The sequence below is a fragment of the Mya arenaria genome, chromosome 11, assembly GCF_026914265.1.
Source record: "Mya arenaria isolate MELC-2E11 chromosome 11, ASM2691426v1".
In the NCBI taxonomy this organism is placed as follows: Eukaryota; Metazoa; Mollusca; class Bivalvia; order Myida; family Myidae; genus Mya; species Mya arenaria.
The window spans coordinates 45,664,170-45,688,840 of record NC_069132.1 but is presented as its reverse complement, the minus strand read 5'-3'; the positions used below and the strand labels follow the sequence as shown (position 1 = coordinate 45,688,840).

General features: G+C 36.0%; 2 protein-coding genes across 2 annotated transcripts; one reads left to right on the top strand and one right to left on the bottom strand.

Annotated features, from left to right (window-relative positions):
- Positions 1 to 5,982: 5,982 nt before the first annotated feature.
- Positions 5,983 to 9,599, bottom strand: LOC128207667 (uncharacterized). Its single transcript, XM_052910722.1, has 3 exons — positions 7,644 to 9,599; positions 7,113 to 7,429; positions 5,983 to 6,969 (listed from the first exon to the last, which is right to left on the bottom strand). The coding sequence occupies exons 1-3, from the start codon at positions 9,202 to 9,204 to the stop codon at positions 6,574 to 6,576; spliced, it is 2,274 nt and encodes a 757-aa protein (XP_052766682.1). The 5' UTR covers positions 9,205 to 9,599; the 3' UTR covers positions 5,983 to 6,573.
- Positions 9,600 to 15,613: 6,014 nt separating this feature from the next.
- On the top strand, positions 15,614 to 24,530 carry LOC128208939 (uncharacterized). Its single transcript, XM_052912663.1, has 10 exons — positions 15,614 to 15,846; positions 16,630 to 16,743; positions 17,128 to 17,260; positions 18,366 to 18,492; positions 19,140 to 19,268; positions 20,288 to 20,426; positions 20,815 to 20,922; positions 21,469 to 22,875; positions 23,067 to 23,159; positions 23,698 to 24,530. Exons 1-10 carry the CDS (start codon positions 15,771 to 15,773, stop codon positions 24,528 to 24,530), a joined length of 3,159 nt encoding a protein of 1,052 aa, XP_052768623.1. The 5' UTR covers positions 15,614 to 15,770.
- Positions 24,531 to 24,671: the final 141 nt, after the last annotated feature.

Below are 24,671 nucleotides of genomic sequence, written 5' to 3'. Positions count from 1 at the left end.
TTAAACACAGTATTCTCCATAAGAACCATAATTTCGATATTTATACATACGTTTCGGAAAATTAAAACAATTGTAGAACCAGGGCATTCTTTTACGAAGCCCCAATATAACTGCATTTTTGAACCGTGTTTGTTAACAACGTATTAGTCTTACTTTTGGCTTTAGTCATAATTGAAAAGCACGGACGCTTTTCTTATAAAGTCTTCTTGATTATACCATCTATTATTTTCATTTTTGTTCTAAACATTCAAATTCAGCTTATAATAAAACAATCCTGTCGTTTATCGTGAACAACGTCATCGAAAAGTATAGAAGACATTCCAAAAGCATCGTTGGTTTTTGCGTTATTTAGCTATTAATCAGTTCATGAAATAAAGGCTCACAAACACCATCAATTTATTGTAGCAAAAATCTATACATTGATGAATACCATAACATGTTAGATATATCGACACTAAAATTCGGCCTTCAAATGATTGTATCACTGCATTCGGAGCTCCTCGGCCATTTTATCGAAAACAACCTCGGATGTATGCAGGTACATCAGTTGAAGTAGTTCGTAAAATTTTGAATTATATCATTAATTAAATGTAGTGTTTTAGAGTTGTATTTATTGATCTAAGTTTAAATTGATTGCCATTGAATTGTATTATTGCAAACATAATTAAGAATCCCAAAAGTTAAGTCACAAAGTTTAACTGCTAAATAAAATTACTACGCGATCTACTTGCAGCGGACTTAAACGTACCACTTTTTGAGTAAGTGAACCGTCCAAATACATCCGAGGTTGTTTTCGATAAAATGGCCGAGGAGCTCCAAATGTGTATCACTGTACAGGTCAGCAACCAATTGTATAAACATTGGTAAATAATTACCTAGATAAATAATACCACCGGTTAATTCCTTGGTAATATTACCAAGCCGGTAAATGCGATGTATTTATAAAAGAAATTACCAAGGTAAATATACAAGGTAAGGGTAATATTTTACCTGCGGTAAATTTTACCAAACTGTCCCATAATGCAATAGAGTGACGTCATTTCCCCGCACAACTGTCAGATAGGAGCAATTATTTTTATAAAAAAACACTTCCACATTTCATTTTTATACTTCTTTGCAAAAGGCAGATTTAATGACGCACTTCATTAAATCGGTTCAACAAGTTATATAATGAATATTCAACAAAATAAACCAGTTTTTTTAGCTCCTTCCGTGGCTAAAATAATATCACTAAAACACAAACAACACTTCAAGGTGTAGGTTCATTCTAAATTCAGGGGTGTGACTCTTTACTTCTTTCAAATTGTTTCAAAACGGTCAACGAATAACACATGAAAATGCGAACATCATTGCAATGATGTGTTAGTAATAATGACACAATTTATCCGAATATAAACTGACAAGAAAGTATACCCTCTTAACCAAAATACAGAGAATCACTTGAATAAAATAAAATGGCATAGTCCGTTGAGCTGTTTTTCCACTATTAAGGAATTTATAGTCAGTTTCAACTTGTCATAGAAATGATGCACTGAGTTTCATATAATTGAAACTTATTAACGTGATCAATATTTTTTTCTTTAATTCTAATTATAAATGTGTACCATTGTTTTAGTATTTCATGTATCTTGCAGGGACTCAATAGTCCATTTTTATATTTTACCCTAAGTTACTGGTGTGATTGAGAATATATGTAGTTATAAGCAAACACCACTTATTCTTTTAGTATCAACATATTATAAGTTCACTTGACCTGTCTATATCTCTCTTATGTAGTTAACTGGATTAAAATGTCATAACTTGAAAACTTTGCCATTTAATAGATGCTGCATCAAATCATGTTGCTAATTTCATAAGAGTTTAAAACTACATGTAACATTTGTTTAAAATATCAGTTATGTTATAAATTATGACCAAATGATCTTGAATGTTTTACTTTGATTTTATTGGTAACATAATTTATGTATGTACAACTATATTTTTACTCCTATGTTTGCAGTTACCTCTATTATTAAAAGTGGAATAATGTATAATTAATTTAATGGAATTATTTTTAGTTTCTGCCTACATATGCCATCATTGCTTCTGTTTAAAATAGAATGAAACATGACCTCCTCAGTTTTTGTAAGCACCTGCTAAATATTAATACACACTGTTATAATATTATAAATCTATCCCATTGTCGATGTCAAATTTTAGTGTTAGAACTTTGAAGTACTTAGTCATATAGTCATTTTATCTCCATTTCACAGGAGCATCAAGTCAATAAACATGGAGTGAAATTTTTATTCCTTAACTATGAATGGTATTAAATTCAAAATCAAAGACAGTACTTATGTAGATACCATATATAACCAGTATCACCAATGATAAACAACATAGAATACACTAGCAGGACCAGGGAGTTAACTGAGTGATGTTTCCTTGACCATATGTTTGTCATATGACCTTGGTCCACCACTGGTAGGAGTCTAAAGATAATACTATCTTATAATCATTAAAAGTTTATATTGTATTTGAATTTTAGCAAAATGTCATATCTTAAAAGATTGATAAATGACTATTTGGCGAGGATATCGAAATGAGCAACTTGGAAGATCTTTGGGGGGTGGGGGGGGGCGGGGGTGAGGGGGGCGGTATTCTGTTAGGGCCATTGTTTCTAAAATTTAAGGTAAGCAAACAAGCCACCGCTAAGTGAAGATGGGTTTCATGCTAAACAACCCAATATTAAATAATTTGCTTCCACTCAAATGACAGCACACTGCATTTTTGATTTATCGATGAAATCGATGATTTTTATAACACAAATAATTTACTGAAGATAAAAGCAACCTTTTAATTATCTCACTGCCTTTGGTGTCAGGAATACATATTCTAACGTACCACATGCTCTGCTGGCTTTCAATGGTAAAACGCCTAAAATAAGAATTCATATTGATTGTCGCAGTTATGAAATGGTTTTGTACAATTACACATAAACATGACAAGTCATGTTAATCGCAGAACTGTATATATAATAATTATTATATAAAGTATATAGATAACAAAAAATCATATTAGAGTACGTTGTTCTTCAAATAATATTTATTCTGAACGTTTAAACGCAAACTGCAGTACTGCACTTATCACATAGGACAGAAGCAAACTGTTTTTATGTTGATTTTTCTAGCCTATATATACATACAAGATATACAGTGTGAATATAGGTAAGGGAAACTGAATGTCCCCTGTGCCAGGCTGTGGTACAAACAATGTTACAGTAGATCATATTTTTTTAAACATGTTTTCTCATTTTTTTATTTAACTTCATTACATTAGTTGCTGGATAGCATTTTTCTTGTTTTTTTAGTTCTTATGTTATTTTTTTTACAACAGTTGATGTTTTTATCAAATATTTACTTACATATTATCAAGGTATTGTACAGCATCTGGTACAATAAGCAATCACTCCAATGGGCGCTTCTTTATAAAAGAAAACTGTAGAAATAGACTGTAGCCTAAAGTAATTGTCATTAAAAATGACGTCAGTGCTTTCATTTATTGTCCAATGTTAACAAGCGGTTAAATTTGATTGTAAATATGTGAACAAATACTCAAAATATGTCTGAAGTGGGATATATTTGTACACAGTTAGATCTAGACCTGTAATCAAGTGTTGGTCTCAAACCAGTGCATTGAATTTAAAAAAAAAATGTGGAATTATTTAAACGCGAAATAAGGTAAATACATTCTTAAACAGTAATTTATTTTGTGTCACTGTTAATGTGCATGACTTTGATGAAATTGACTCCGATGAATATTTTTAAAGCATAAATTTGGTCACACAGTGGTTTTTGGCGATTTCTTATCTCTGTATTCCTGTCTTTTGTTGATATGGATGTAATGGAACAGTTTTCTTTTTACATAGTTTCAATTTGTCTTTAAAACCGATGAACTGAGTTATGAATCGAGCGTTTGTTTTTATCTCGTCGGCCATCTTGATTCCGGTAACTGAGACGGTAAATCAATTGACTCACCTCTTGGACGAGGGTAAAGATAACCGATAAAAGATAAACGATTTCGTTATTTCTGTACTAGACCTTTTCTGTCTAGTAAAGTTGAAATTAACATGGGGCTTTACATACTACAAAACACGTCGACATCGTTTCGGCTTTAGTTATTGAAACATATTTATACTGACGTTACTATCTGGGCAAAAATTAGTCTCATGAAAAAGAACAATTTTCGAATAATTATTACATCCGCTTAATCGGTTTTCAATTTGCAGTAAGTATTAAGTTTTGATAATTGGTTTGAAAAACTCTTGTTGAGTGGTCTGTGACCTTTTGGGTGTAATAGCTTAGGGTGTGCCATAATGGTGAGTTTAACAAGTGCTAAAGTTGTTATAGATACTGCAGTTAATGGTGAAGACATACATAATTTTGTGTATTTTATATATTATTTGTTGTTGCTGTTTTTAAAAAAGAGAGAATAAATTATTTATTTTTTTGTACGGGCCTATGAGTAGTACAACAACAAAAAAAATATTGATAGGGCTAGTTTTGTATTTAACTATATCGGAACTAGTCTGATTACATTGATTACAGATATAGGGACCACTAGATATTAATAAAGGTGATTCGTCAAGTGTTGAAATGAAGTTTTCCCTATAATGCGATTTTAATTTTGATCTTTGTACGTCTTTGGAGTCCGATTGAGTCAGTTTGTCATACATTGTCGATTCGTGGGAGTCCGACAGTGTATGCTGATGGTCACTTACGGTATACAGGGATCTCATCTCCGCCTTTCGATACTGCAGGGGTTTAATGATGAAACAAGTTACTGAAGCAACCTACCACAGACTTTGTGTAACAAAACACCTCTGATTGGTTGCCACAAACATTGCGATAGTGTGTCTGCTAGAGAACGGGCCACTGTGATGCTTCCAGAACTGTGTGTTTTATGTTTGATGCAGTAATGATGAGGGTCATATCAACTTAAATAAATGTTGAGTTTAAGAGTTTGAAATCCTTGATTTCTGGGTTTGCCTACCTGTGCTTATATACACGTAGGAAGTTTAAACAGACTAAATGTTAATAAGGAGTCACATATATTTTACGTGTTATAAGAACTTAGGAGTGAATTTTGTGCTCCAGGTAAAACATATAAAAACAGATGTTAGTGTATTAGTGGGATCCATTTTCCATTAAAAGATGAAGTGCGAAATTTCTGAAGATGTAAATTTGATTTTTTAAAAAAAAATTCTGATCAGATGATATGAACGTCGAGAGGAAACATTATATATAATACAAGTTTGCTTTATAAAAAAAACATTATATTTTGTTTCTGATAATTATAAATATGGTAACGCAATATGAAGATCTAAAAAAATGGAATAATATGAAGTGTCTAATAATGGAAAATACTTTTTGTCCGATTTTTAAACAGTTGTAATAATACAAAATAAATAACCACTCATCTACCGTTGTCGAGATAGGTTTGGACTCACAACTACTTATGCAAAATCGTGTTTAAACTATTGAACCGTCTTTGAAGAACCGATGTCTTATACATCGAGCGATGTAGAAGAAGATATAGTAAAATAAACGTTAAGGGAAAACTTCTCGAAGTATAAAACAGTTATAGTTTAGTAAATTTGTTTTGATTATGTCCGATTTCACTGCCAACAATTTTAGTGCAAGTAAGTCGGGATGTGTTGTAAAATAAGCTCTGACTGAATGTATATTCTCTACTTAAAGATAGAGTGTACATGTTTTAAACTGCTTGCTATATGTTTTGATGACGACGTGTTCAGTTTGAACTGATGTCGTTGACAACAAACCGATTTTAATTATATGTTATAGTACTGCTCGTACAATTGAATACCAACCTCAATATCAAATCGACGAGATGTAATGGTACAGAACAACTATCACATAAGTATAAATACACAGAGACACAGTCATACCCTATTTAATTTATAAATGAAGTGTATTTGCTGAATTTTCAACAGCTATTGATACATAATATATTGTACGCACAGAAAATGTGTACTTGTACAAAACACTTTACATCTAAACAGATTGCCTCTTGTTCTTAGATGTCTTACAAACAACTATGTAAACACGTAAAGGGGTCGTTTGGTTCAGATTGTATTAGTCAATTTGGATTTGTTTTCGTTTCCATGCGATGATAGTAAGAGCGAAACACAAAGTAATATGAAATTCGAAAAAAATAATAATAAAAATACTTTAAAAGTGTTTAGCGACAGTTTTAAAAATATATATACTTGTAATACATAACAAATATATAATATAATACAAATTCGTACGAATAAATGGGTGTTTGTGAATACTGTCATAGATGACATTCATTAAGACAATATTAACTTTTTTTTTCGTTTTTATTTGATACGGGCTCTTATGATAACCTATTAAAACATGTTCACGTAATTGATTTCCTTGACATACAATTTGCGTATTTATAATTCGCTATTATCTTAATTTGAGCTTTTAGGTTGACATATCATTTTCAAGATAACTTTTAAAGTGCCTTGAATTAAGCTCATCGTAATTTCCAAGTCACTTCTAATAATTACACACGACTGTATATTATTTTCTCTAGTCTTTGTCCACCCTCTTTTCTGTCGAATTCATCGTTACCCAAGCGTTTTGACTGAAAATGTTCAAAGCACATCAGAGCAACGTGCCATTTGGCAGCGTTGTGTTCCGGCCTTCTTGTCCAGGAATTGCGAAAGGCTTTCATCGATAAGTCAGGCTTTTCCTTCTCTCTCCAAATGCATCCAATCAAATTCATCGCGGTCTCAAAATGGCACAAATTATAATCGTCTTCAAGAGTAGAAATCATCCACAGAAATGAATGGTCGCTGCACTCGTCGTGATTGAGCTTCTTGTGAACTCTGTACAGAAGGTAGTATAACAGTATTTTGGCGTCCACCACAACATAGTCAAACCAGTAAAGTGCATCGGTCTGAAACAATGTACAAATGTTCAGAATATGTTCAACGTAAAGTATTTTAAGCACTCGTGTTTGAAGTTTATGAATATAAAATCTCCAATAACTTGTTTTTAATGGTAACGGCATAGTACGTTCAAAGCTATAATACAATTTACCTCTGTAAAACAAGATCTAAACATCTCATATTGAAGCTCTCTTGGCAACAGTCCTATTTCTGTTGGTTGAAACATGACACAAGTAGCCATGTGTGACGTCAAAACGTCATTCAAGGTCGGTTCCTCTGTTATCACTTTTTCTAATAGTTCTTCATTAACCAGAATGGTAGTTGTAATATCTCTGTCCACACACAATCTTTGAGAAATAACATTTCTTTGCAGGTTGGCATCTAGGTTGCGCAGTATTTTTAGGCAATCTTCATACTGTTCCAAAGCGTACAAAGCCGTTGCATACTTGAGACTTCCACTCAGTGCATCTTAAACAAAACCGTTTTATAATGTAAACATAACTAAATCGGGCTACACATATGTAATCAAGTAATTATATTTGATAATTAAGTCATGACATACACATGTTCTGAAAGATTCAGCTTTATAAAAGCATAACGTAATGTATACATTTCAATTTGAAATCTTGAACTCGCTTAACAAATAAATTGATTTGGTTTTAATCATACACGTAAGGCTGACCTGAAAGAAGACCTTTCTCAAGAAATTGAATTGTTTCTGTCGAAAGGGTTTTCCTGCCTGTAAGTTTGTCATTCAATGCGAGGTGGGATCCAAGAGTGGCAAATACATATGGCAACACAAAGTGCATTGCGTATTGTGTATCTTCGAGCGGTTTCAATGACATGTCCGCAACTCTTTCTGCATTCTGTAAATCTTTGATAAAACGGCGAAGTTTTACAATTGCTCGAGCAATAGTGTCATTTTTTGAAAGTATCAACAACATCAAGTGTCGTGTTAGAATGGCGACTTCACTTAAAGACTTATAATGAAGATTGTAAACTGCTAAATGCAAGACTCGTTTGGCAGCTTGACAGGCGTCATTATTTGGTATTATATGATTGCCATTAGACATATGCAGTCCGTCTTCATCTCTGGTGGGCGAAAATTCATCCTTGAGCATAATTCCAACTCGGTCGCATCGGAGCTTAAAGAGATACCCTGGGGCGTCTTGCAAAACTCTGTCAAGCACATCAACAACTCGTTGCCTAATGCAGGCATCTCCTTTCCAGATATTGGTCAGTGGCATAAAGTAGCTTGGTACAAAACCTTTGCTGATCCATCTCTTCAAAAGGTGAACACATTTAATGAAACAGGCAATCAAATTTTCTTCAACCCAAACTGCTGTATCCGTTGTTTCCATGCAAAAAAACATACTGGTTTTGCATTGGTATGATGTTAACGATTTTCCGCTAACAACAGGTTTCACGAAATCTTCTTTGACCATCTTAAGTAGCACATAACATTTATACTGAGTCTCGCTTAAGCTCAGCATAATCTTTCTTTCCTGGAGAGAATAGGAAAGCCTCCACTGCAGGTGCTTCTCTGGTGATTCAGAATGTCCTGTCGGAACGAAGAATATGCCGTACTTTCCAAAGTCATGTCTGACGTCTTGACTTGGAAATCCGTACTTTCGCTCTCGTGTGAAGAATTCCTCAGCAATTCTTGGCCATTTCCGACATCGAAAGGAGGGTTTATGATCTAAATCTGAAAACCCTGGTCTCTTCAATGTTGTTCCAGCAGGACCATTTCTTTCATCATGATCCATTGCATCTAGCATTCCACTATTGACCACAACGTCTATTCCGTTTGCATCTTTGGATAACGTGATGATGCAATCATCATCCTCAGCCTTTACAAACTGTAACTTTGTGAAACCAACGGGTGTGTAATCGTCTATAAGCATCAAAGCGTAGTTGAATTCGACTTCGTCGCGGTCTAGTTGTAACTCTTCCTTGTAATATTCATCAATATCTTCTTCTTTTTCAAACACTGGCATACTAAGGAAACACATCATAATGTCTTCATCGGAATTCATACCAGGTGTTGTTGTACCTTCACAAGCACTTCCAAAGGTATATACACCGACTTCCCTTTCTTCAAAAAGAAGTTGCATTGTTACTAGAACATCTGAAACTAGTTTCCCATTTTGCCTAAGCTTTCTAACATATTCTGATGCGCCAGCTTTGTCAAGTACACCAAAAAGACAAACTGATAGTTGTCGTAGATATTCTGTATTTGACATGGTTAAAACTTCAAAGAGTCTTGTAAACTATAAAGAAATACCTTTCTTTCACGCCATATTGACATAAAGCTAGACCTTAAAATGCTGCCAGGTATTTCTCATACTAATCATGGTGACTAATGACAAATCAGTTTTATTCACACAACCCGTTGACTTTTCCTTTAAGTTTTCGTGAAACAAAACAGACTTAAACACAAGTAAAGCTTATGCAAAGAAACATATAGGTGTTTTGAATGTGTCATATTCCTCTGTATCGATCTGAAAAAATACATCCTCGCTCTCAAAACATTTTTTTCACTGTTTTATCGTTGTAGTTTATAAGTTGCACATGTTGGCCATATCAATTGGTATTAATCCTTCTTTATATATGACTGCGTGATCGGCGTCTTCTTCGATTAAAGTTTTAATGAGGAATAATCTATATCTACCTATATCAATTTTCATCAATGTTTGTATATAGTATAATGAATCAGATATATAACTTGACTGAAGTTCCTTATTCATTCATTGCATTTGTTAAAATGACTCATTGAATACTCTTTTGTTAGAGTGTTAAAGGATATATGATCCAAACTTTTCAAAACAGAAAGAAACGATTGAAGTGTGATAAGCATGCTGATCGAGCCAACTCAAATCGATTAAGACCTATCTGTTTAATAGGGACAAAAATAATATACAATAGTGGTGAGATATATATGCCTCAGGCTACAAGACTATACATATCTATATATAGATATAGATATGTATAGCCTTGTAAATACACAGAAATGATAGAAGAATCTTAATTTACGCCCACGTCAATCATGACCAACTTCCAACCATTAAAACACTACCATTATTAATTATTATAAAGTATAAAATCAACATTGAAATCCCCTTTACCAGTTCGTCCCAGCGGTCATACAGCCGATGCATTCGGTTGAAGGGCAATCCTACCCTTTCTAGACGCGTACTTTGACCAGCCCAATTACGTTCATATCCCCGATAATGACATCAATCCCGCAATTCATTACTTATATTTACACCAATAGTTCATAATTTCATTCAATAATTGTTAAAAAAAATACTTCATTTCATTTCAGAAAACCTTTATGTAATCCTTTCTTACCCATTCTGTAAATAGAACGACCCAACTGTAACCGGAAGCATATCTTCAAATGACGTAACAATAACGCGGGAAAAGATCAACCACTTAAAATCACTTTTAAACGTAAAATTGAAACACTTATGACAACAATACATTTAAAATATTATTAATTAACACTTTCTAAAATGTTAATTTATAATTTACGAGACCTGCTGACACAATACAAACAATAACAAGGTCAATAGTTTTCATGCATATTGTTATGCGAGGAATTGCGAACCGAACATATCCAAAGATGTTGGGTTCATCGATTAATAAACGCAATTGCCGATAGGCAGTTAATTTAAGGAATGGCAGTATTATGTCCTGAAATGAACATAAACGAGTAAAAGAGATAGCAAGTAAAACAACCCTTGCCTTAAAATTGTAACAACAATAAAACAAAGTGAGCATAATTATGTATTCAGATATGCATGGATTTATGATAGCTGGCTAAAACTCCATATATGGTATTGGAAACTCTTTCGAAAGCTTTGAGAAGTGAATTGTGTCGGCTGATCACTGCAGACGGGTAGGTTTATATTTGCTATGTGGTGTTGTGTGTTCAGTGCCTGTAAGGTCTTATCATTGTGCCTGTAATGTCTGTTTGAAATTCTTTGAAGAACTTTACGTATTTTTGGTGTCAGCATTACATCGTCATCAACTCTCTTGGCTCTGCAAGCTAGGTAGAAATTGTAAAAGAAAAAATACTGGATACTCAACGACCAGTATTTACAATGGCTCTGATATTTTTGGACGACAATAGAAGAACTGCATGTAAAAGCTTTAACATGGACAGAATTTCCTGCTTTCTTAACTCGACCCAGACCCAGACCTTTTTAGCCATCCTTACATTCCATTAATGCAATTGATTCTCGAAGTATCCACAACAGATTTGTCCGCAATCACCAACATATTTAAAACTTTGGTCTCTGTTATAAGAACAAAAACATCTAGTAATAGTATATACCCGTTTAAACAAGCGTATACATAAGAATGTTTCGAAACTCTACTTGTAGTTGACTATCCGGACAAGGTAAGTTACTGTTGAATTAATAAGTTGTTTACAATTCCCTATTGGATTGTGTAGACTCACTGATATAAAAACTTTCCTCGTGTTTTTGTTAGTGTTCTTATTACATGTACCATTGAAACCACGTTAAAATAGGATACACTTAAAATCACGTCCGTGAAATTGGCAGCCTAGCACCTGGCAGCGTAAATTAGCGGCATGGCAGCGTGAACTGGCAGAATAGCAGCGTGAAGTCAGCAGTCTAACAGCATGGCGGCCAGGCAGCGTAAATCATTCGGAACGCCTCGGCCATTTTTATCGAGAATGCAGCCTGGCAGCGTTTTTTTCGGGTTTGAAAACATGTATGTCTGGATTTCCGTGTTGCAAGATGGGAAAACCTTCATCATATAACGCTCCTATACGTGGTATGGTAAGGTGAAACTAAATAACCGCTTCAATGGCAAAATAAGGTGTTTTGAAGTTGAAGACGCGCTTTTTTCACAATATGCTATAAGGACGCACGATATGTCTCGATTCTACAAGTTTCATGTAAAAGTCGTCCACGTATTTGCCTACGATTTACTTCGTTTAATCATATTTTTTTAAACCGAGGGCTATCGTCACTATGGCGAAAATTGCTACAATTGACCCCGACTTAAAAACGTCTTGGTGTAACGCAGTAAATAGTGAGCATGTACGTGGCCCCGGGAAGCATCGGAATACATTATTAGTTGTCTCTATAAATCGGGAAGGTCAAAGAATGCTTTTAACTGTTTAAAACGGTCGTGGCGCGAAAACGATGGGCACTTCGATTTTCAAAACTAAATATTTGTTTACAGAAAAATAGAGCTACGGCGGGTCTATTTGACCCTTGCGGCATTTATAAATTTGACAACGGACTTTAAAATGAAGCATATTTAAGTTTTAATCACTTCCCGGTTTAAGACAATACTTCTTTTGTTATTTTTACTTTTTAGTTCTATGGAAGAGTGAAGAAGTGAATGAAGGTGAATATTAACCAAACACATATTGTAATGCACCAGTCAATTGAAACCACAGCACCCCCAGGTCTGGGGAATAGCGGGGACTTTGACTTTCTGTCCAGCCAAGCCCGGGTAAAATCCCCGCAGGGCGGGGATGAACCGCTGGTAAAATCCTCGCCAAATTCCCCCGCACCCCAGGAACCCTAGGTAAGGCCCATTCCCAGCTATTTTTGGCGCGAAGACAAAACCACCGCATTCACCCGGCGCTGCGGGGGCACCTGGCAGGTAAAAACACGGCCCATTTCCCCGGCTATCCCCTGTATACCCCCATACCTGGGGGCCGTGGTTACAATTGACTGGTGCATAATGTGATGAACCTGAAGGCTAGAGTTAGATTAAAACAACTTAAACTCTGAGACTAAGATATCTATAATATTATGAAGAGCAACACGCAATGACTAGTGCTATAAAGAATTTCATAAAGCACAGGGCCAGGGGATTGGTGTTATACTTTCATATATAATATCAAACTCTTAGAAAATATTATTGACCTAATGCATACCAAATCACATATAACACCATTGCCCAGTTCACGAATAGTCAAGTGCTTTATATATGTTAGCAAGTTTTGTACGACGCAGCAGTTAAAGGAAACGTACTGCAGTTATGTAGACTTAAAAGTCTATGACATGTTAGACAATCAACAGCATGCCGGTCTCAAAAATATGAAACGACATCATCCTTTGTAGTATGAAGTAAATGTTTGTGTGATCATTATTAAGAACAACGCAGTAGATGTTTAAATGCTCTTTTGGAGACTTGCTCGTTCTGTTTGTTATATTGTCAACTTCATATGTAATATCGCCAGTGTCGTTGAGCTTGCTCTGCTTTACCAGGAAGTGTGAGATTTGTATTGTATAGTTATTGACATATTCAGATTAAACAAACTTTGAGAAATTAAATAACTATTCAGGGAGGGAACTCTTTCTCATTGCCGTAGGTTTATTTGTCCGCCCTTATTCATTTTGCGCCTTTCTCATTTGTTCTTTAGTATTAATCTCGTTCTGACGTTTAATTTCTACAACATTGAAGTAGACGTTTTTGAATTTTAAAGCTGTATTTTTGTTATTTTGTGGCCCAATGAACATTGAGGATTTTTCTGCTCTTTAAGTTGCGGGCGTGCTTGTGTGTGTGTGTGTGTGCGTGTGTGTGCGTGCGTGTGTGCGTGTGTGCGTGTGTGTGTGTACGTTCGTGTGTGTGTGCGTGCGTGCAAGCGTTCGTGCTGCAATGTTTTGGCGCACAAGAAAATGTCGCCAACTATTAACTTGGCTTAGCATGGAGCAATATATCTTAATATATATCTATAAACAAATATCGGTGTAATTAGCATTCCATTGGAAAGGGATATATCATTGGAACCCTAGAATGCCTCTTGTCATAATTCAATTTGCGCTACTAATAAACTACCTTTTATAGTTTGAAACACTTCAATATAATGGCAAAATGCGTGCATATATCAGGATTGTTGTACATATTGGTACTGCACCTTTAAGGTCAGATGCGAACGGATCCATACACATTTATTGTATAAACATTTCATTTCGTATAACTTTATCATTTCTCCAGTGACGAACACTCTTTGCTCATCGATTTCGGTAAAGATCCTGCATTCTTCGTCGCGCCTTTTGAACATCACTGAGAAAAGGCAAATCTTATCCAGGCCGTAAATCATTTGTGTTTATATTTGAGTGCTTACAAAATACGAGTTTGTATTAAAGTGATTAAAAGCAAGATGACATATAATACATTATTATATTCATTAATTATCATTGGTTAAAATCGTTTTGAGAGTTTAAGAAATGGGGAATAGCAGCAGCAGCAGCAGCAGCAGCAGCAGCAGCAAAAAGAAACCGGCCACTAGTAATACACATGCTTTATTGATATATCATTATATTTATTATCAAACGGCATTGACAGTTAGTGCCGACATGTATGTTTCTACAATGTATCTACAATTTTTTTTGTAAATATATCAAATGTAATTAAATATAATTAAACCATCTGCCCAAATTATCGAAACACTTTATTATAGGTATTCGATGGGTAAAATAGTCAAACTAGTGATCATGCATTTTAAAATTTGGTACTTGGCAAGCCAATACGCGAACACAGAACGTTTTTGCAATCATTAATGGCGAAAACGATGATTGTTAAATCATAAAATCTTTAAAATTGATACTAAAGCCAAACATATCTTATAAAATAGATTATGATTCCGCTGGTGACATTTCTTAAATTATGTGGTCTTTATATTAACGTTATGTTATTTTGTTTCAAAGGTAAAATAAGCGTTACGGTGGCGGCGGTGGCGGCTGTGGCGGACGGAACGGTGGAGGGGGTGGGCTTAGTAACGGGGGCGGAGGTTACACGTCAACAGAAATAATAAACAATACATTTAAACGTGCACAACTCTGTATATTTTGGAATTGAACAGGGCTGACCCTACTCATCAGTGTCACATAGGAAGAGCAGGTGTTGCTTCCATGTACCATGCGCCAAGCTTTAACCGAATATAAAAAGTAACAACATCCTAACCCTTTACCATTCGGAACTCCTCGGCCTTTTTTCTCGAAAACAACCTCGGATGTATATGGACGGTTTGCATACTCAGAAATCGATATTTTTTAAGTCAATACGTTTCTCCAATATATTAAAACTGTGTAATTCATCATAGAAATATCACATAATAGTACTAGTGACAGTGACATTTTTTTAATAATAATTAAAGCTCTTTGCAATCAACTCATACAAACGCACACGCGCATGCGTACAATTATGTAAAGGGCATTCGGAACTCCTCGGTCATTTTTATCGGAAACAACCTCAGATGTATGCCGGTACATCAGTTGAAGTAGTTCGTAATTTTTTGAATTATATCATTAATTAAATGTAGTGTTTAAGAGTTGTATTTATTGATCTAAGTTTAAATTGATTGCCAGTAAAGTATATTATTGCGAACATAATTAGGATTCCCAAGAGTTAAGTCATAAAGTTTAACAGCTAAATAAAATAACTACCGTACGTGATCTACTTGCAGCGGACTTAAACGTTCCGAGGTTGTTTTCGAAAAAAATGGCCGAGGAGCTCCGAATGCAAAATCGTAAAAAGTGCATTTTACGAAGTGTGAACGAGTCCTGTTACGTCATATGTTTACATATATGTATTGGGACAAGGTCATCCGTTATGACTATGTTTATCTTAAAATATATTAAACCAGACGTGCAAAACCCGATTGAACCAAATCCGTTAACTTTAAACAAGTTTTCTGACAGTGGTTTGCCAATTCATAAAACGGATTTTAGATCCGGTGTTAATGTGCTAGTTTTACAATACAATCATGCTGTAATATAAACTAGGTCTGTTTTAAAGATCTGATGAAATCCAAATGGCGAGGAATTCGTTATTAAATGTTTTCATCTTTCTGTGTTTTCTCAATTTTCTTCTGACGGATTCTCAAATAGGTAATATTCTATTGAATTTGTTGGTTTATAAAGATACCTTTTATACCGTCATACTTCAGTGGTCATTTTGAACAAAACGCTTCAGTTTATAACGAGACCAATAATCAATATAAATATGCAGACATGCTGATTAAGATAATTGGTATGAGTGTAGCCTTCTTATATTGTCTTTAAACATGTCCGATGAAATTCTTATTGTAGCAAATTGAGTGTGTTTTAAAATATGCCACACGCCATAAAGCATCACGATTCTGGTGGTAAAATCCACGGTCCATGAATACATAATTATAAGACAAATAAAGCGATTGCGTAAAATTAGTGTTTGCCCTACATTGTCAGCCAATCAGGGGCGCTTGATTTTTAAAGTGTATCGTTTCTTATTTGTGAAGAATCGTAACTTATTTTTACAGACGACTCTTCAGGATTAAGGAAATTGCTATAACTGCGCATGCGCATATAGCCACGCCTACTGTGTGCAAATGCAATGACGCAAGTTCAGTGTCAACGCTGATTAAAATGACGTCACAATATCTTGCATTGATTGACAGGTCTTTTTGACAGGCGCACGGCTTAATTTTTAAGATGATGCGATTTGGGAGGGGCTAACACTAAGTTGGTTAACCACGGTCGCTTCGCTGCGCTCCGCTTCATTGGGTTACTTATTCACGAAGAAATTACTTAATTAACTCTAACCCATTCCTAGTTTCTATATCAGTAACACTTTTCATTATTGTTCAAGCACGAATGTATACGTCCCGCACAACTATTTATATCTGATTCCAGTGACGCCAGATTCATGCAACGTATCCCTGACGTCATCGTTACGAGACGACCAGTTTACGGCGTCCTCTCAATACTCGGACAGACATAATGCTACCGCCGCCAGATTTAACAGCGGTAGGTCACTTTTGCCCTAAATGTTCATTGCAAGTTAGAAGCCATCTCGTCGCTTTTCGAGTAAAAAATATGGATGCATCATCAAATATTGTACAATGCATTCTCTTAAAGTCATGGTCAGTATGGTACTGCTATTCTATTCTTCTCCCTGTGCCCTTCGTCTTTTGTTGCTTTGAGGAGTCTCTTATTACAATCATAGCTGTTTGCATCAACAAGGGACTGATACTTCCATGATTATGTCGGACACTTAATTGCTTTTTATATTTATATTTGTTGAGCCACGCTTTTGGTATAACATAATATTGTACCATGTCATCTTCACACATGGCGTTTCTTTTTTACTTCGTAAAAAGAACGAGTATAAACCCTTATGTTTCACTACAGTTGGTTGGATAGCGTCCACTACTGGGACCCAGCATCCCTACGAATACTTGCAGGTGAATTTTGACGCCACAATGCAGCTGACGTCCCTGAATTTCACAGGTGCTAATACTGGATGGTACCCAAGTTCTATTAGGCGAGTGTTTATTATTTTAATCAGAGTGGAAACTTAATAAGTAATAAATGATAATATATTATTCAAACACTAAGCATCTATTTTGAATCTCTGCGGAAGCGTTGTTACCCTCTGCCCTTCTTACCCGAGCAGAGCTATTGAAAAAAGTGTCTTCTTACGGTTGTAAGCAGACCGTGCACGAGAATTTCGAGTAATCCCACTAGCCGATACATTGTTTTTAGAAAGGCCATGATAATAATCTAATGTTTTTCTTTTGGAAAAAATATTTCTATTTATCTATTTATAAATCTGTATTTATTTCTTTATTCATGCATGTATTTGCTCACTAATATATGCAATACACTTATCGTTCTATCAGTCAGATACAGATACTCGTTTTTTCTTCAAAGTGTCCTCTTACAGACGTAAGAAACCTTTTCGATAACACCAATTTTATCCTCGGCTTCTCCTCGTCCTCCTATCTATTACATATAAAGTGCAAAGTTACAAAGAATGACACAGATCTGAATCAACTTAATAATCGATAGATAACTTTTAACCTAAGTTGATGAGAGGCGAATGGTCCCAAGTCGAAGGTTTCAAAGAATAGATTTACACGGACTTGACTTTATGTGTATCTTTTATCGACGCAGGAGCTCCTGGGTTGGTTATCGCCTACGTCTGGGGCGATGATTACGAACAGTCTCAATTCCAAGTCTAGACTTATAAAGCATGTTTATAAGGGAACAAGATTCATAATTAATCCATTTCCTTTACAAAAAAATGTAAATACTAGTAAAACATTCAAAAAGTAATATATATTTCAGCAAATCTTGCCATCAATGCTTTGGTAAAAGGAAAATAAAAATAAAATGAAGTTTTGCCATTATGAGTCTAAATTCAGAGATGATACTGTTCGCAATCACTGCCCTGGACGTAAGTGAACACGTGCCCTAGAGCTCTATGCGTTAGGAGCTCTATGTGGCGTATTAAGACGTATCATGATCAGCATTTGTAAGACGCTTGAGTATTATAGAATCAGTTTTGACAAAAGTCCGTGAAAAACGCCCCGTTTTCTATTATCCCAAAACACATACTTAATTTAAAGTTAACGCCCGCATAATAGGTTGTCGTACAGTGACGATGGCCTATTCTGGCGACCTTACACAGGGCGGCTGTCCACGGACAGTCTCGGGCAACTGCTACCTCGGACCGCGGCCGTCACCTCCGTCAACCTTGACCCGCCCATACTGGTAATTCAACTTTTGTTATTATTCAAACTATTGTTTTGTCGGTCATACTTTTTTTGCACCATTTACGATAATTTTTAATGGCAATGCTTACACCTGTATATCAGAAACTTTCCGAATAAATTGGTCAATTAAATTTACGATCTTATTTATGCACCAGTCAATTGTAACCATGGCCCCAAGGTCCGGGAAATCGTGGGACTTTGACTTTCGGTCCAGCCAAGTCCGGGTAAAATCCCCGTCCTGCGGGGACGAACTGATGATGGTAAAATCCTCGCCAAATGCCCCAGCACCCCAGGGACCCTAGATAATGCCCATTCCCCGCTATATTTGGTGCACCGCATTCACCCGGCACTGCGCGGCAACCGGTAAGGTAAAAATACGGCCCATTTCCCCGGCTATCCCAGGTATACCCCCGGACCTGGGATAGCCGGGGTTACAATTGACTTGTGCATAAGTGTCAAAGGTACCGTATACGAAAACAATTACGAAATGTACACATGAAATGGCTAGGTGATTCCTAAATTTAACCACTCTCAATTTTCGCAGAAAAACAAATGACGCACAGTGATTAAGAAAGGGGAAAGAAATCCCATTGAGGTAAGTTGGTAACATAATTAAATCGAGTATATCATGCTTTATGGTTACAGGCTCAGCGATTGGCTATAAACGTGGTGGAGATGTACGGCTACGCTTCGCTGCGCATGGAGTTGTTCGGTTGCCAGGCAACAAATCAAGTCCCGCTCCGCGCCGGTACAGTCGTCAACCAGGATATCCAGGTAACCGTGGGCGACTTCCGTTACACATATAGGCGTTGATTTATTCTTTAACTAATTGCATGTTTACAAAGTTGGTTTCGCAACATCTGATACTGTATAAATCATCATGAAAATACCAGTATGACTAAAAAGTAATAGTGCGTAACCGTAATAATTATATCTCATGTGTCTCCGTTCCGGACAGAGGGCACGCACGTAAGCTGGTATAAATCTGTATTTATTCATTTATTAATGCATTTATTTGCTCACTAATATACGCAATACACTTATCGTCGTATAAGTCAGATACAGATACTCGTTTTTACGTCTCGGACGAAATTGGTGTTCGTCCTAGTGAAACGGCTTCTTACGTCTGTTCGAGGACACTTTTGAATCAATACGATCGCCATACAGATTCATATTAACTCATTTAGGGAAGCTCTAACAATCATAAGCTAATTACAACAGCCAAATTCATTTCGTCACTGATGGTTTCAATAAGCGGTAATGAAGAAACTTGCTCCAGCTAGTATAGAGGCATATTGCGTTCAACACCATGAAAGTTCGCATTTTGGGCTTCTATACCATTATATCGGCAACGGGCCGCGCCAAGACTACCTACTTGATTGTTAAAATATACTAAGAAAATAAACACTAACCATCATTAAGCAGTCTATATAATCCAAGACTTTAGAATGGTTTGAGCGCTTTAATGAAGACCGTTAACTTTTGAATTTACAAAAACCCCAAAATCAGAAAAGCTTGCCTTCATAAACAAAATGATAATGTTTACATTCTACGAAGTATCCTTGATCCTGTAATATGAGACTAAAGATTGTTCACGAAATTGGTATCGGGCTTAATTTTTAAGCAGAATGTTAAAAAACGTTTCGACTGATATATTGTATTCAATCTACTCCCTAACTAAAACATGAACATTGAAATAATACAGCGTCCTAAAAACTTCAAAATCAATTATGAAGTGGTGCTCACTATGTTTCTTTCTATAGCTCTCAACAGTTATGTATTGACTTTACAAGGTTGACACGACATGGATCCCCAACCAGAACCCATTCATCATTGACCGACACCTGATCGTCCGACCAGGCGTCACTTTAACGCTCCAAGCTGGCGTCAACGTCGTCTTCAAATCTGCAGAGGTCGGCATTGACGTCTTCGGTAAGACGTAAATATTGACTTAAAAGCATAACAACTTCAGCGTTATTTGTTTGAGATAGTCTAATGAGACAAACACTTAAATAATTAATCAAACGAGAAATACATTTATTATAACGAAAATAAGTAGTATGCTTTAAAATGGAACATACGTTATAATTATATGAATTGATGATATACCTTATAGATGGCTTCTGCATTAGGTGCAAGATTATAACCATTTTTAATAATTTTCTTAAAAACAACTTGTACATAAGTATTGTATTTAAGTTCAAATATATTTTAAATTGTTTCTTTTCACTTTGCTCTCCTCTATATATGAACTTGACGAGTTCTTACATTGCTCCACTTCTTTCCTTGCATTCCTGTTTAACACAAACTCATCTTTCAGGTACGCTAGTTACAGAGGGGCTGACGGGTTTGCGAACGGTGTTTACTTCTACCTTCCCCGTTATTGCGCGGTCGTCCATGTGGACGGGGTTGTCACAAAAAGCAGGGGGTACGTCGTCCTTTGGTTGCTCATCGTTTTGTTTTAACGTGATATAAAGAGTTTATTAACATTAATATATTTTATCGTTCGAGTAACGTTATTGAAATATTGAAACAATATTTGAAAAATATATACAAGGCAATACACTGTATTTAAACTTACTCCTATTGAAGATGAAGAAAAGATAAATACAAGCGTAAAAATGCGACTGCAGTGTCTACAAAACCCTATATTTTTCAAAGTATTTGGATCATAGTTTTGCAAAATATTCGTCGCATGTCTTTTTTGTTATCGAAGAAAACATGTCAATACACTTTCATCGCGTTTGGTGTCATTGTCACCGTTGGCGGTGATGGAGTAGCCCAAAAACGTTAGCTTAAAACGCCTTAAAGATATTGACAAGGAACTTGTCAAGTACACGTATTTTCAATATGAAGTGTAACAAAAACACGTGTATCGTTTTCTATCATAATAAATCCATTATTCCCATCTACGGAGAATAGGGACGAGAGTTGTCGTTTTTTTGTTGTTAAGAAATTCTCTTTTCATATTTAGGAAAAATAACCCTACGTTATTCGCTGGTCCGGCAGGCTAAACATGGTATTAGCGGCAACGGCAGCAGTGTAAGGCTGATGAATACTGAAGTGCATTCATGTATCGCTGGTATAAGACTGGCTGGTGGTGCTGGTAAATCACCAGCACAACCGATTTTGTTCGGCATGAGTATCCACACTAACGAATACGGCATACAGCTACATGGCACCGTAGAAGCACCCACTGTCTACATTGAAAACTCGAAGGTTGACCGCAACACCCGCAGCGGAATAACAGTCTCAAAGTGGGCTGCAGTGGACCCTTCGGTGATAAGTACCAATTTTATAATGTCAAACTCAAGTGCCAACAATAACTCCGACTATGGACTACATGAAACACTATCACTTCCAATTAATATCAGCGTTCATGAATCGTCCTTTATCGGGAACGACGATGGTGGTATTTACTTTTACCATTACTATCCATACACATACACAGACGCATATAAGGTAGTACTTAATGTGACTTCTTCCGTGTTTACCGACTCGGGGTATGGCATATACTTCTACTGCTATCGATGCTACTTATATAAGTATGCTCTAAAGAACAACACCTTTTCAAGGTTACAGCAATCAGTCTACATGTATGCTGTTTACCTCTTCGACGGGCAGCACAGAGAAACTGCGGCCATAGATAATAATGTGTTTACATTAAACAAAAAAGACTTGTATATCGACAATTGGAAAGGGAATGTGTCGGTAACTAGTAACTCATTTGAAGAATCATCGGAGACTGTAAGAATTCAAGATTCGTCCGGATTGGACACGTCCGCAGTTGCAGTGGTTGTTGGAAACACATTTAAACAACTGACATGGTCATGGTCATCATTCGGTATCTACATTCAAAATGTCCGAGGAAAATTGCTGAACAACACATTCTTTAACTGTTCTTCGAGCACCCTTGTAAATCTTGCAAACAGGTATGACCATGAAGTGAGGTTCAACAGGTTTATCAACACTTCCAGTGCGTCGTGTTACCTGCACATAGACGAGAAGTACAACCACAGCAATATGCTTACTGCAGACCAGAATTACTGGGACACTGCTGATAACACGCGGGTAAAATCAAAAGTCTGTGACTTCTTTCTGAACTCGGAGAAATCGGTCATTTCCATAAACTCAATTTATAACGACGCAGATCTAACGACTCTTGTTCAGACCCCGAATCTGGACAGTTTTACATACACTTGGGATTCAGGCATGAATGCCTTTGTTGCTGGCGGTGTGATATCTTCTGTTGCTAGCATTCCAACGCTTACTGACATAGACGTGGTTGTAAATAGAAGTGTTATTGTTCTGCCTGGCGCTCAAATCACCATGACAGGAGTAGCAGTCAACTTCACAGACGACCGAGGAGTGATCGTAAGAGGTATCAGAAATACTAATTATGGTTAAGGATTTAAGATAATTCTTGAATAAAATTGAAATGTATTTTATACTTCTGTGAGAAAAAAATCACGGAAAACATAGCCGTCTCTATAAAGTTGTTGTATAAAACACGTTTTGCATATTGCAACACCTAAACAAGGTCCTTATTAAATGTGTTATCTGTACTTTTAGGCAATATGAGGATTGAATCCAGCTCCAAAAGGATATCGGTATTTCGGAGACATTTAAACAACGATTGGAACGGGATCAAGCTCTTTGATACCGGTAAGAATATATTTTTCCATGAACAGTGACCTTGTACATGTATTAGTATACTGTTTAATACGAATCATACGTACATGCCACAACAACAGCAACAATTAAACGGTAGTAAACATTCCGCAACCTGATGCACGAAATGCGCCGATTGTTCAGACCTTTGTTAACGTTAACAACGTTTTAATAGCGGTATCGTTATGAGCTTGAAAGGTTGTACATTTTATGATGTACTCACAGACATGATTAAGACAAATTGAGCTGAAACAGTTGTCTCAAATACTGTAAAAATACTACAGATCGCAAGTGCATCAACTACACATCCAGTGAAGTAAAGATTGGAAAGTCAACAACGATACAGTTACCATCATTTTCGTAACTTTAACAAAGTTCTGAATAATCGGTCATTTGTCTGTTATGTTGGATGATGCTAAATATTTCAATGTTCATAGGGAGGAGGCTGCACTAGAACGCACTATATATATATTGTCATTGGCATGAGCGAATATTATATGAAAGTAACCGCAATTTAACCAACGTATTTTAGATTTCATTGCAAGAAGTACAGAATTCTCAGGCGCGGTCTCGGCCATAACTATTGGAGGAAATGCTGCCTTTATTTGTACGAATTGCTCTACTGGCGTAGCACGGATTACCAGATTCATCTACGCATATGAGCATTACGGCTATGCAAATGTGTCTCTCATACAGTGCAACTTGTCTGCCATCACACACATAATTCAAATGTCCACTGTAGCATTGTCTTCTATGAACGTTAACATAAATGATAGCATTCTGCAAAGTGGGCAGAATGTGGTAAATTTACAAGATAGATCGTCGGATTCGACCGCTCGTGCTGTTAAACTAGCTATACAGAATAGCGATTTGTCCTCAAGCGGATATGATGCTATTTTTATACGGGGATGTGCATACGTTTTAAACTTTACATTGAAAGAGTCTGTCGTTTCAGCTACCCGCTACAGTAATATATTATACATAAATGTGCCCTCAATTGATCTTGAAGCAAGCGGAAATAATTTTTTTGATTTCTCCAATGCTATATACATCTATTTATGTCAAGCGCTTTCAGACAAGGACATTCCTTCAAATTCAACAATCAACAACTTGATTAATATTGAAGCAAATACATTCAACAGCACATACCCGGGTATCGACATTTACCTTGACAGCTATTACGGATATGAAAGAAACCATACCTTTGAGATAAGGAATAACGTTGTAAATCCAACAGTCCCTGTTCAGAGAAAATTCTTACAGACTTACCTACAGTATCAGTACGCCCATACACTTTTGCTTACATCAAACAGAATCTCTAAGCTACTGGACACTGTTTTAGATATAAACACTTCATTGAAGTGAACATTACAAACAACACCTTTTCGAACAATGTTGTGTGCCTTTTATATCAGGGAACACCATGGAGATATTTCAAAGGCCTTAACATTTTAAATAACAATTACATAAACAATTCTGCTGCTGATGGGATTGTTCAAATACAAG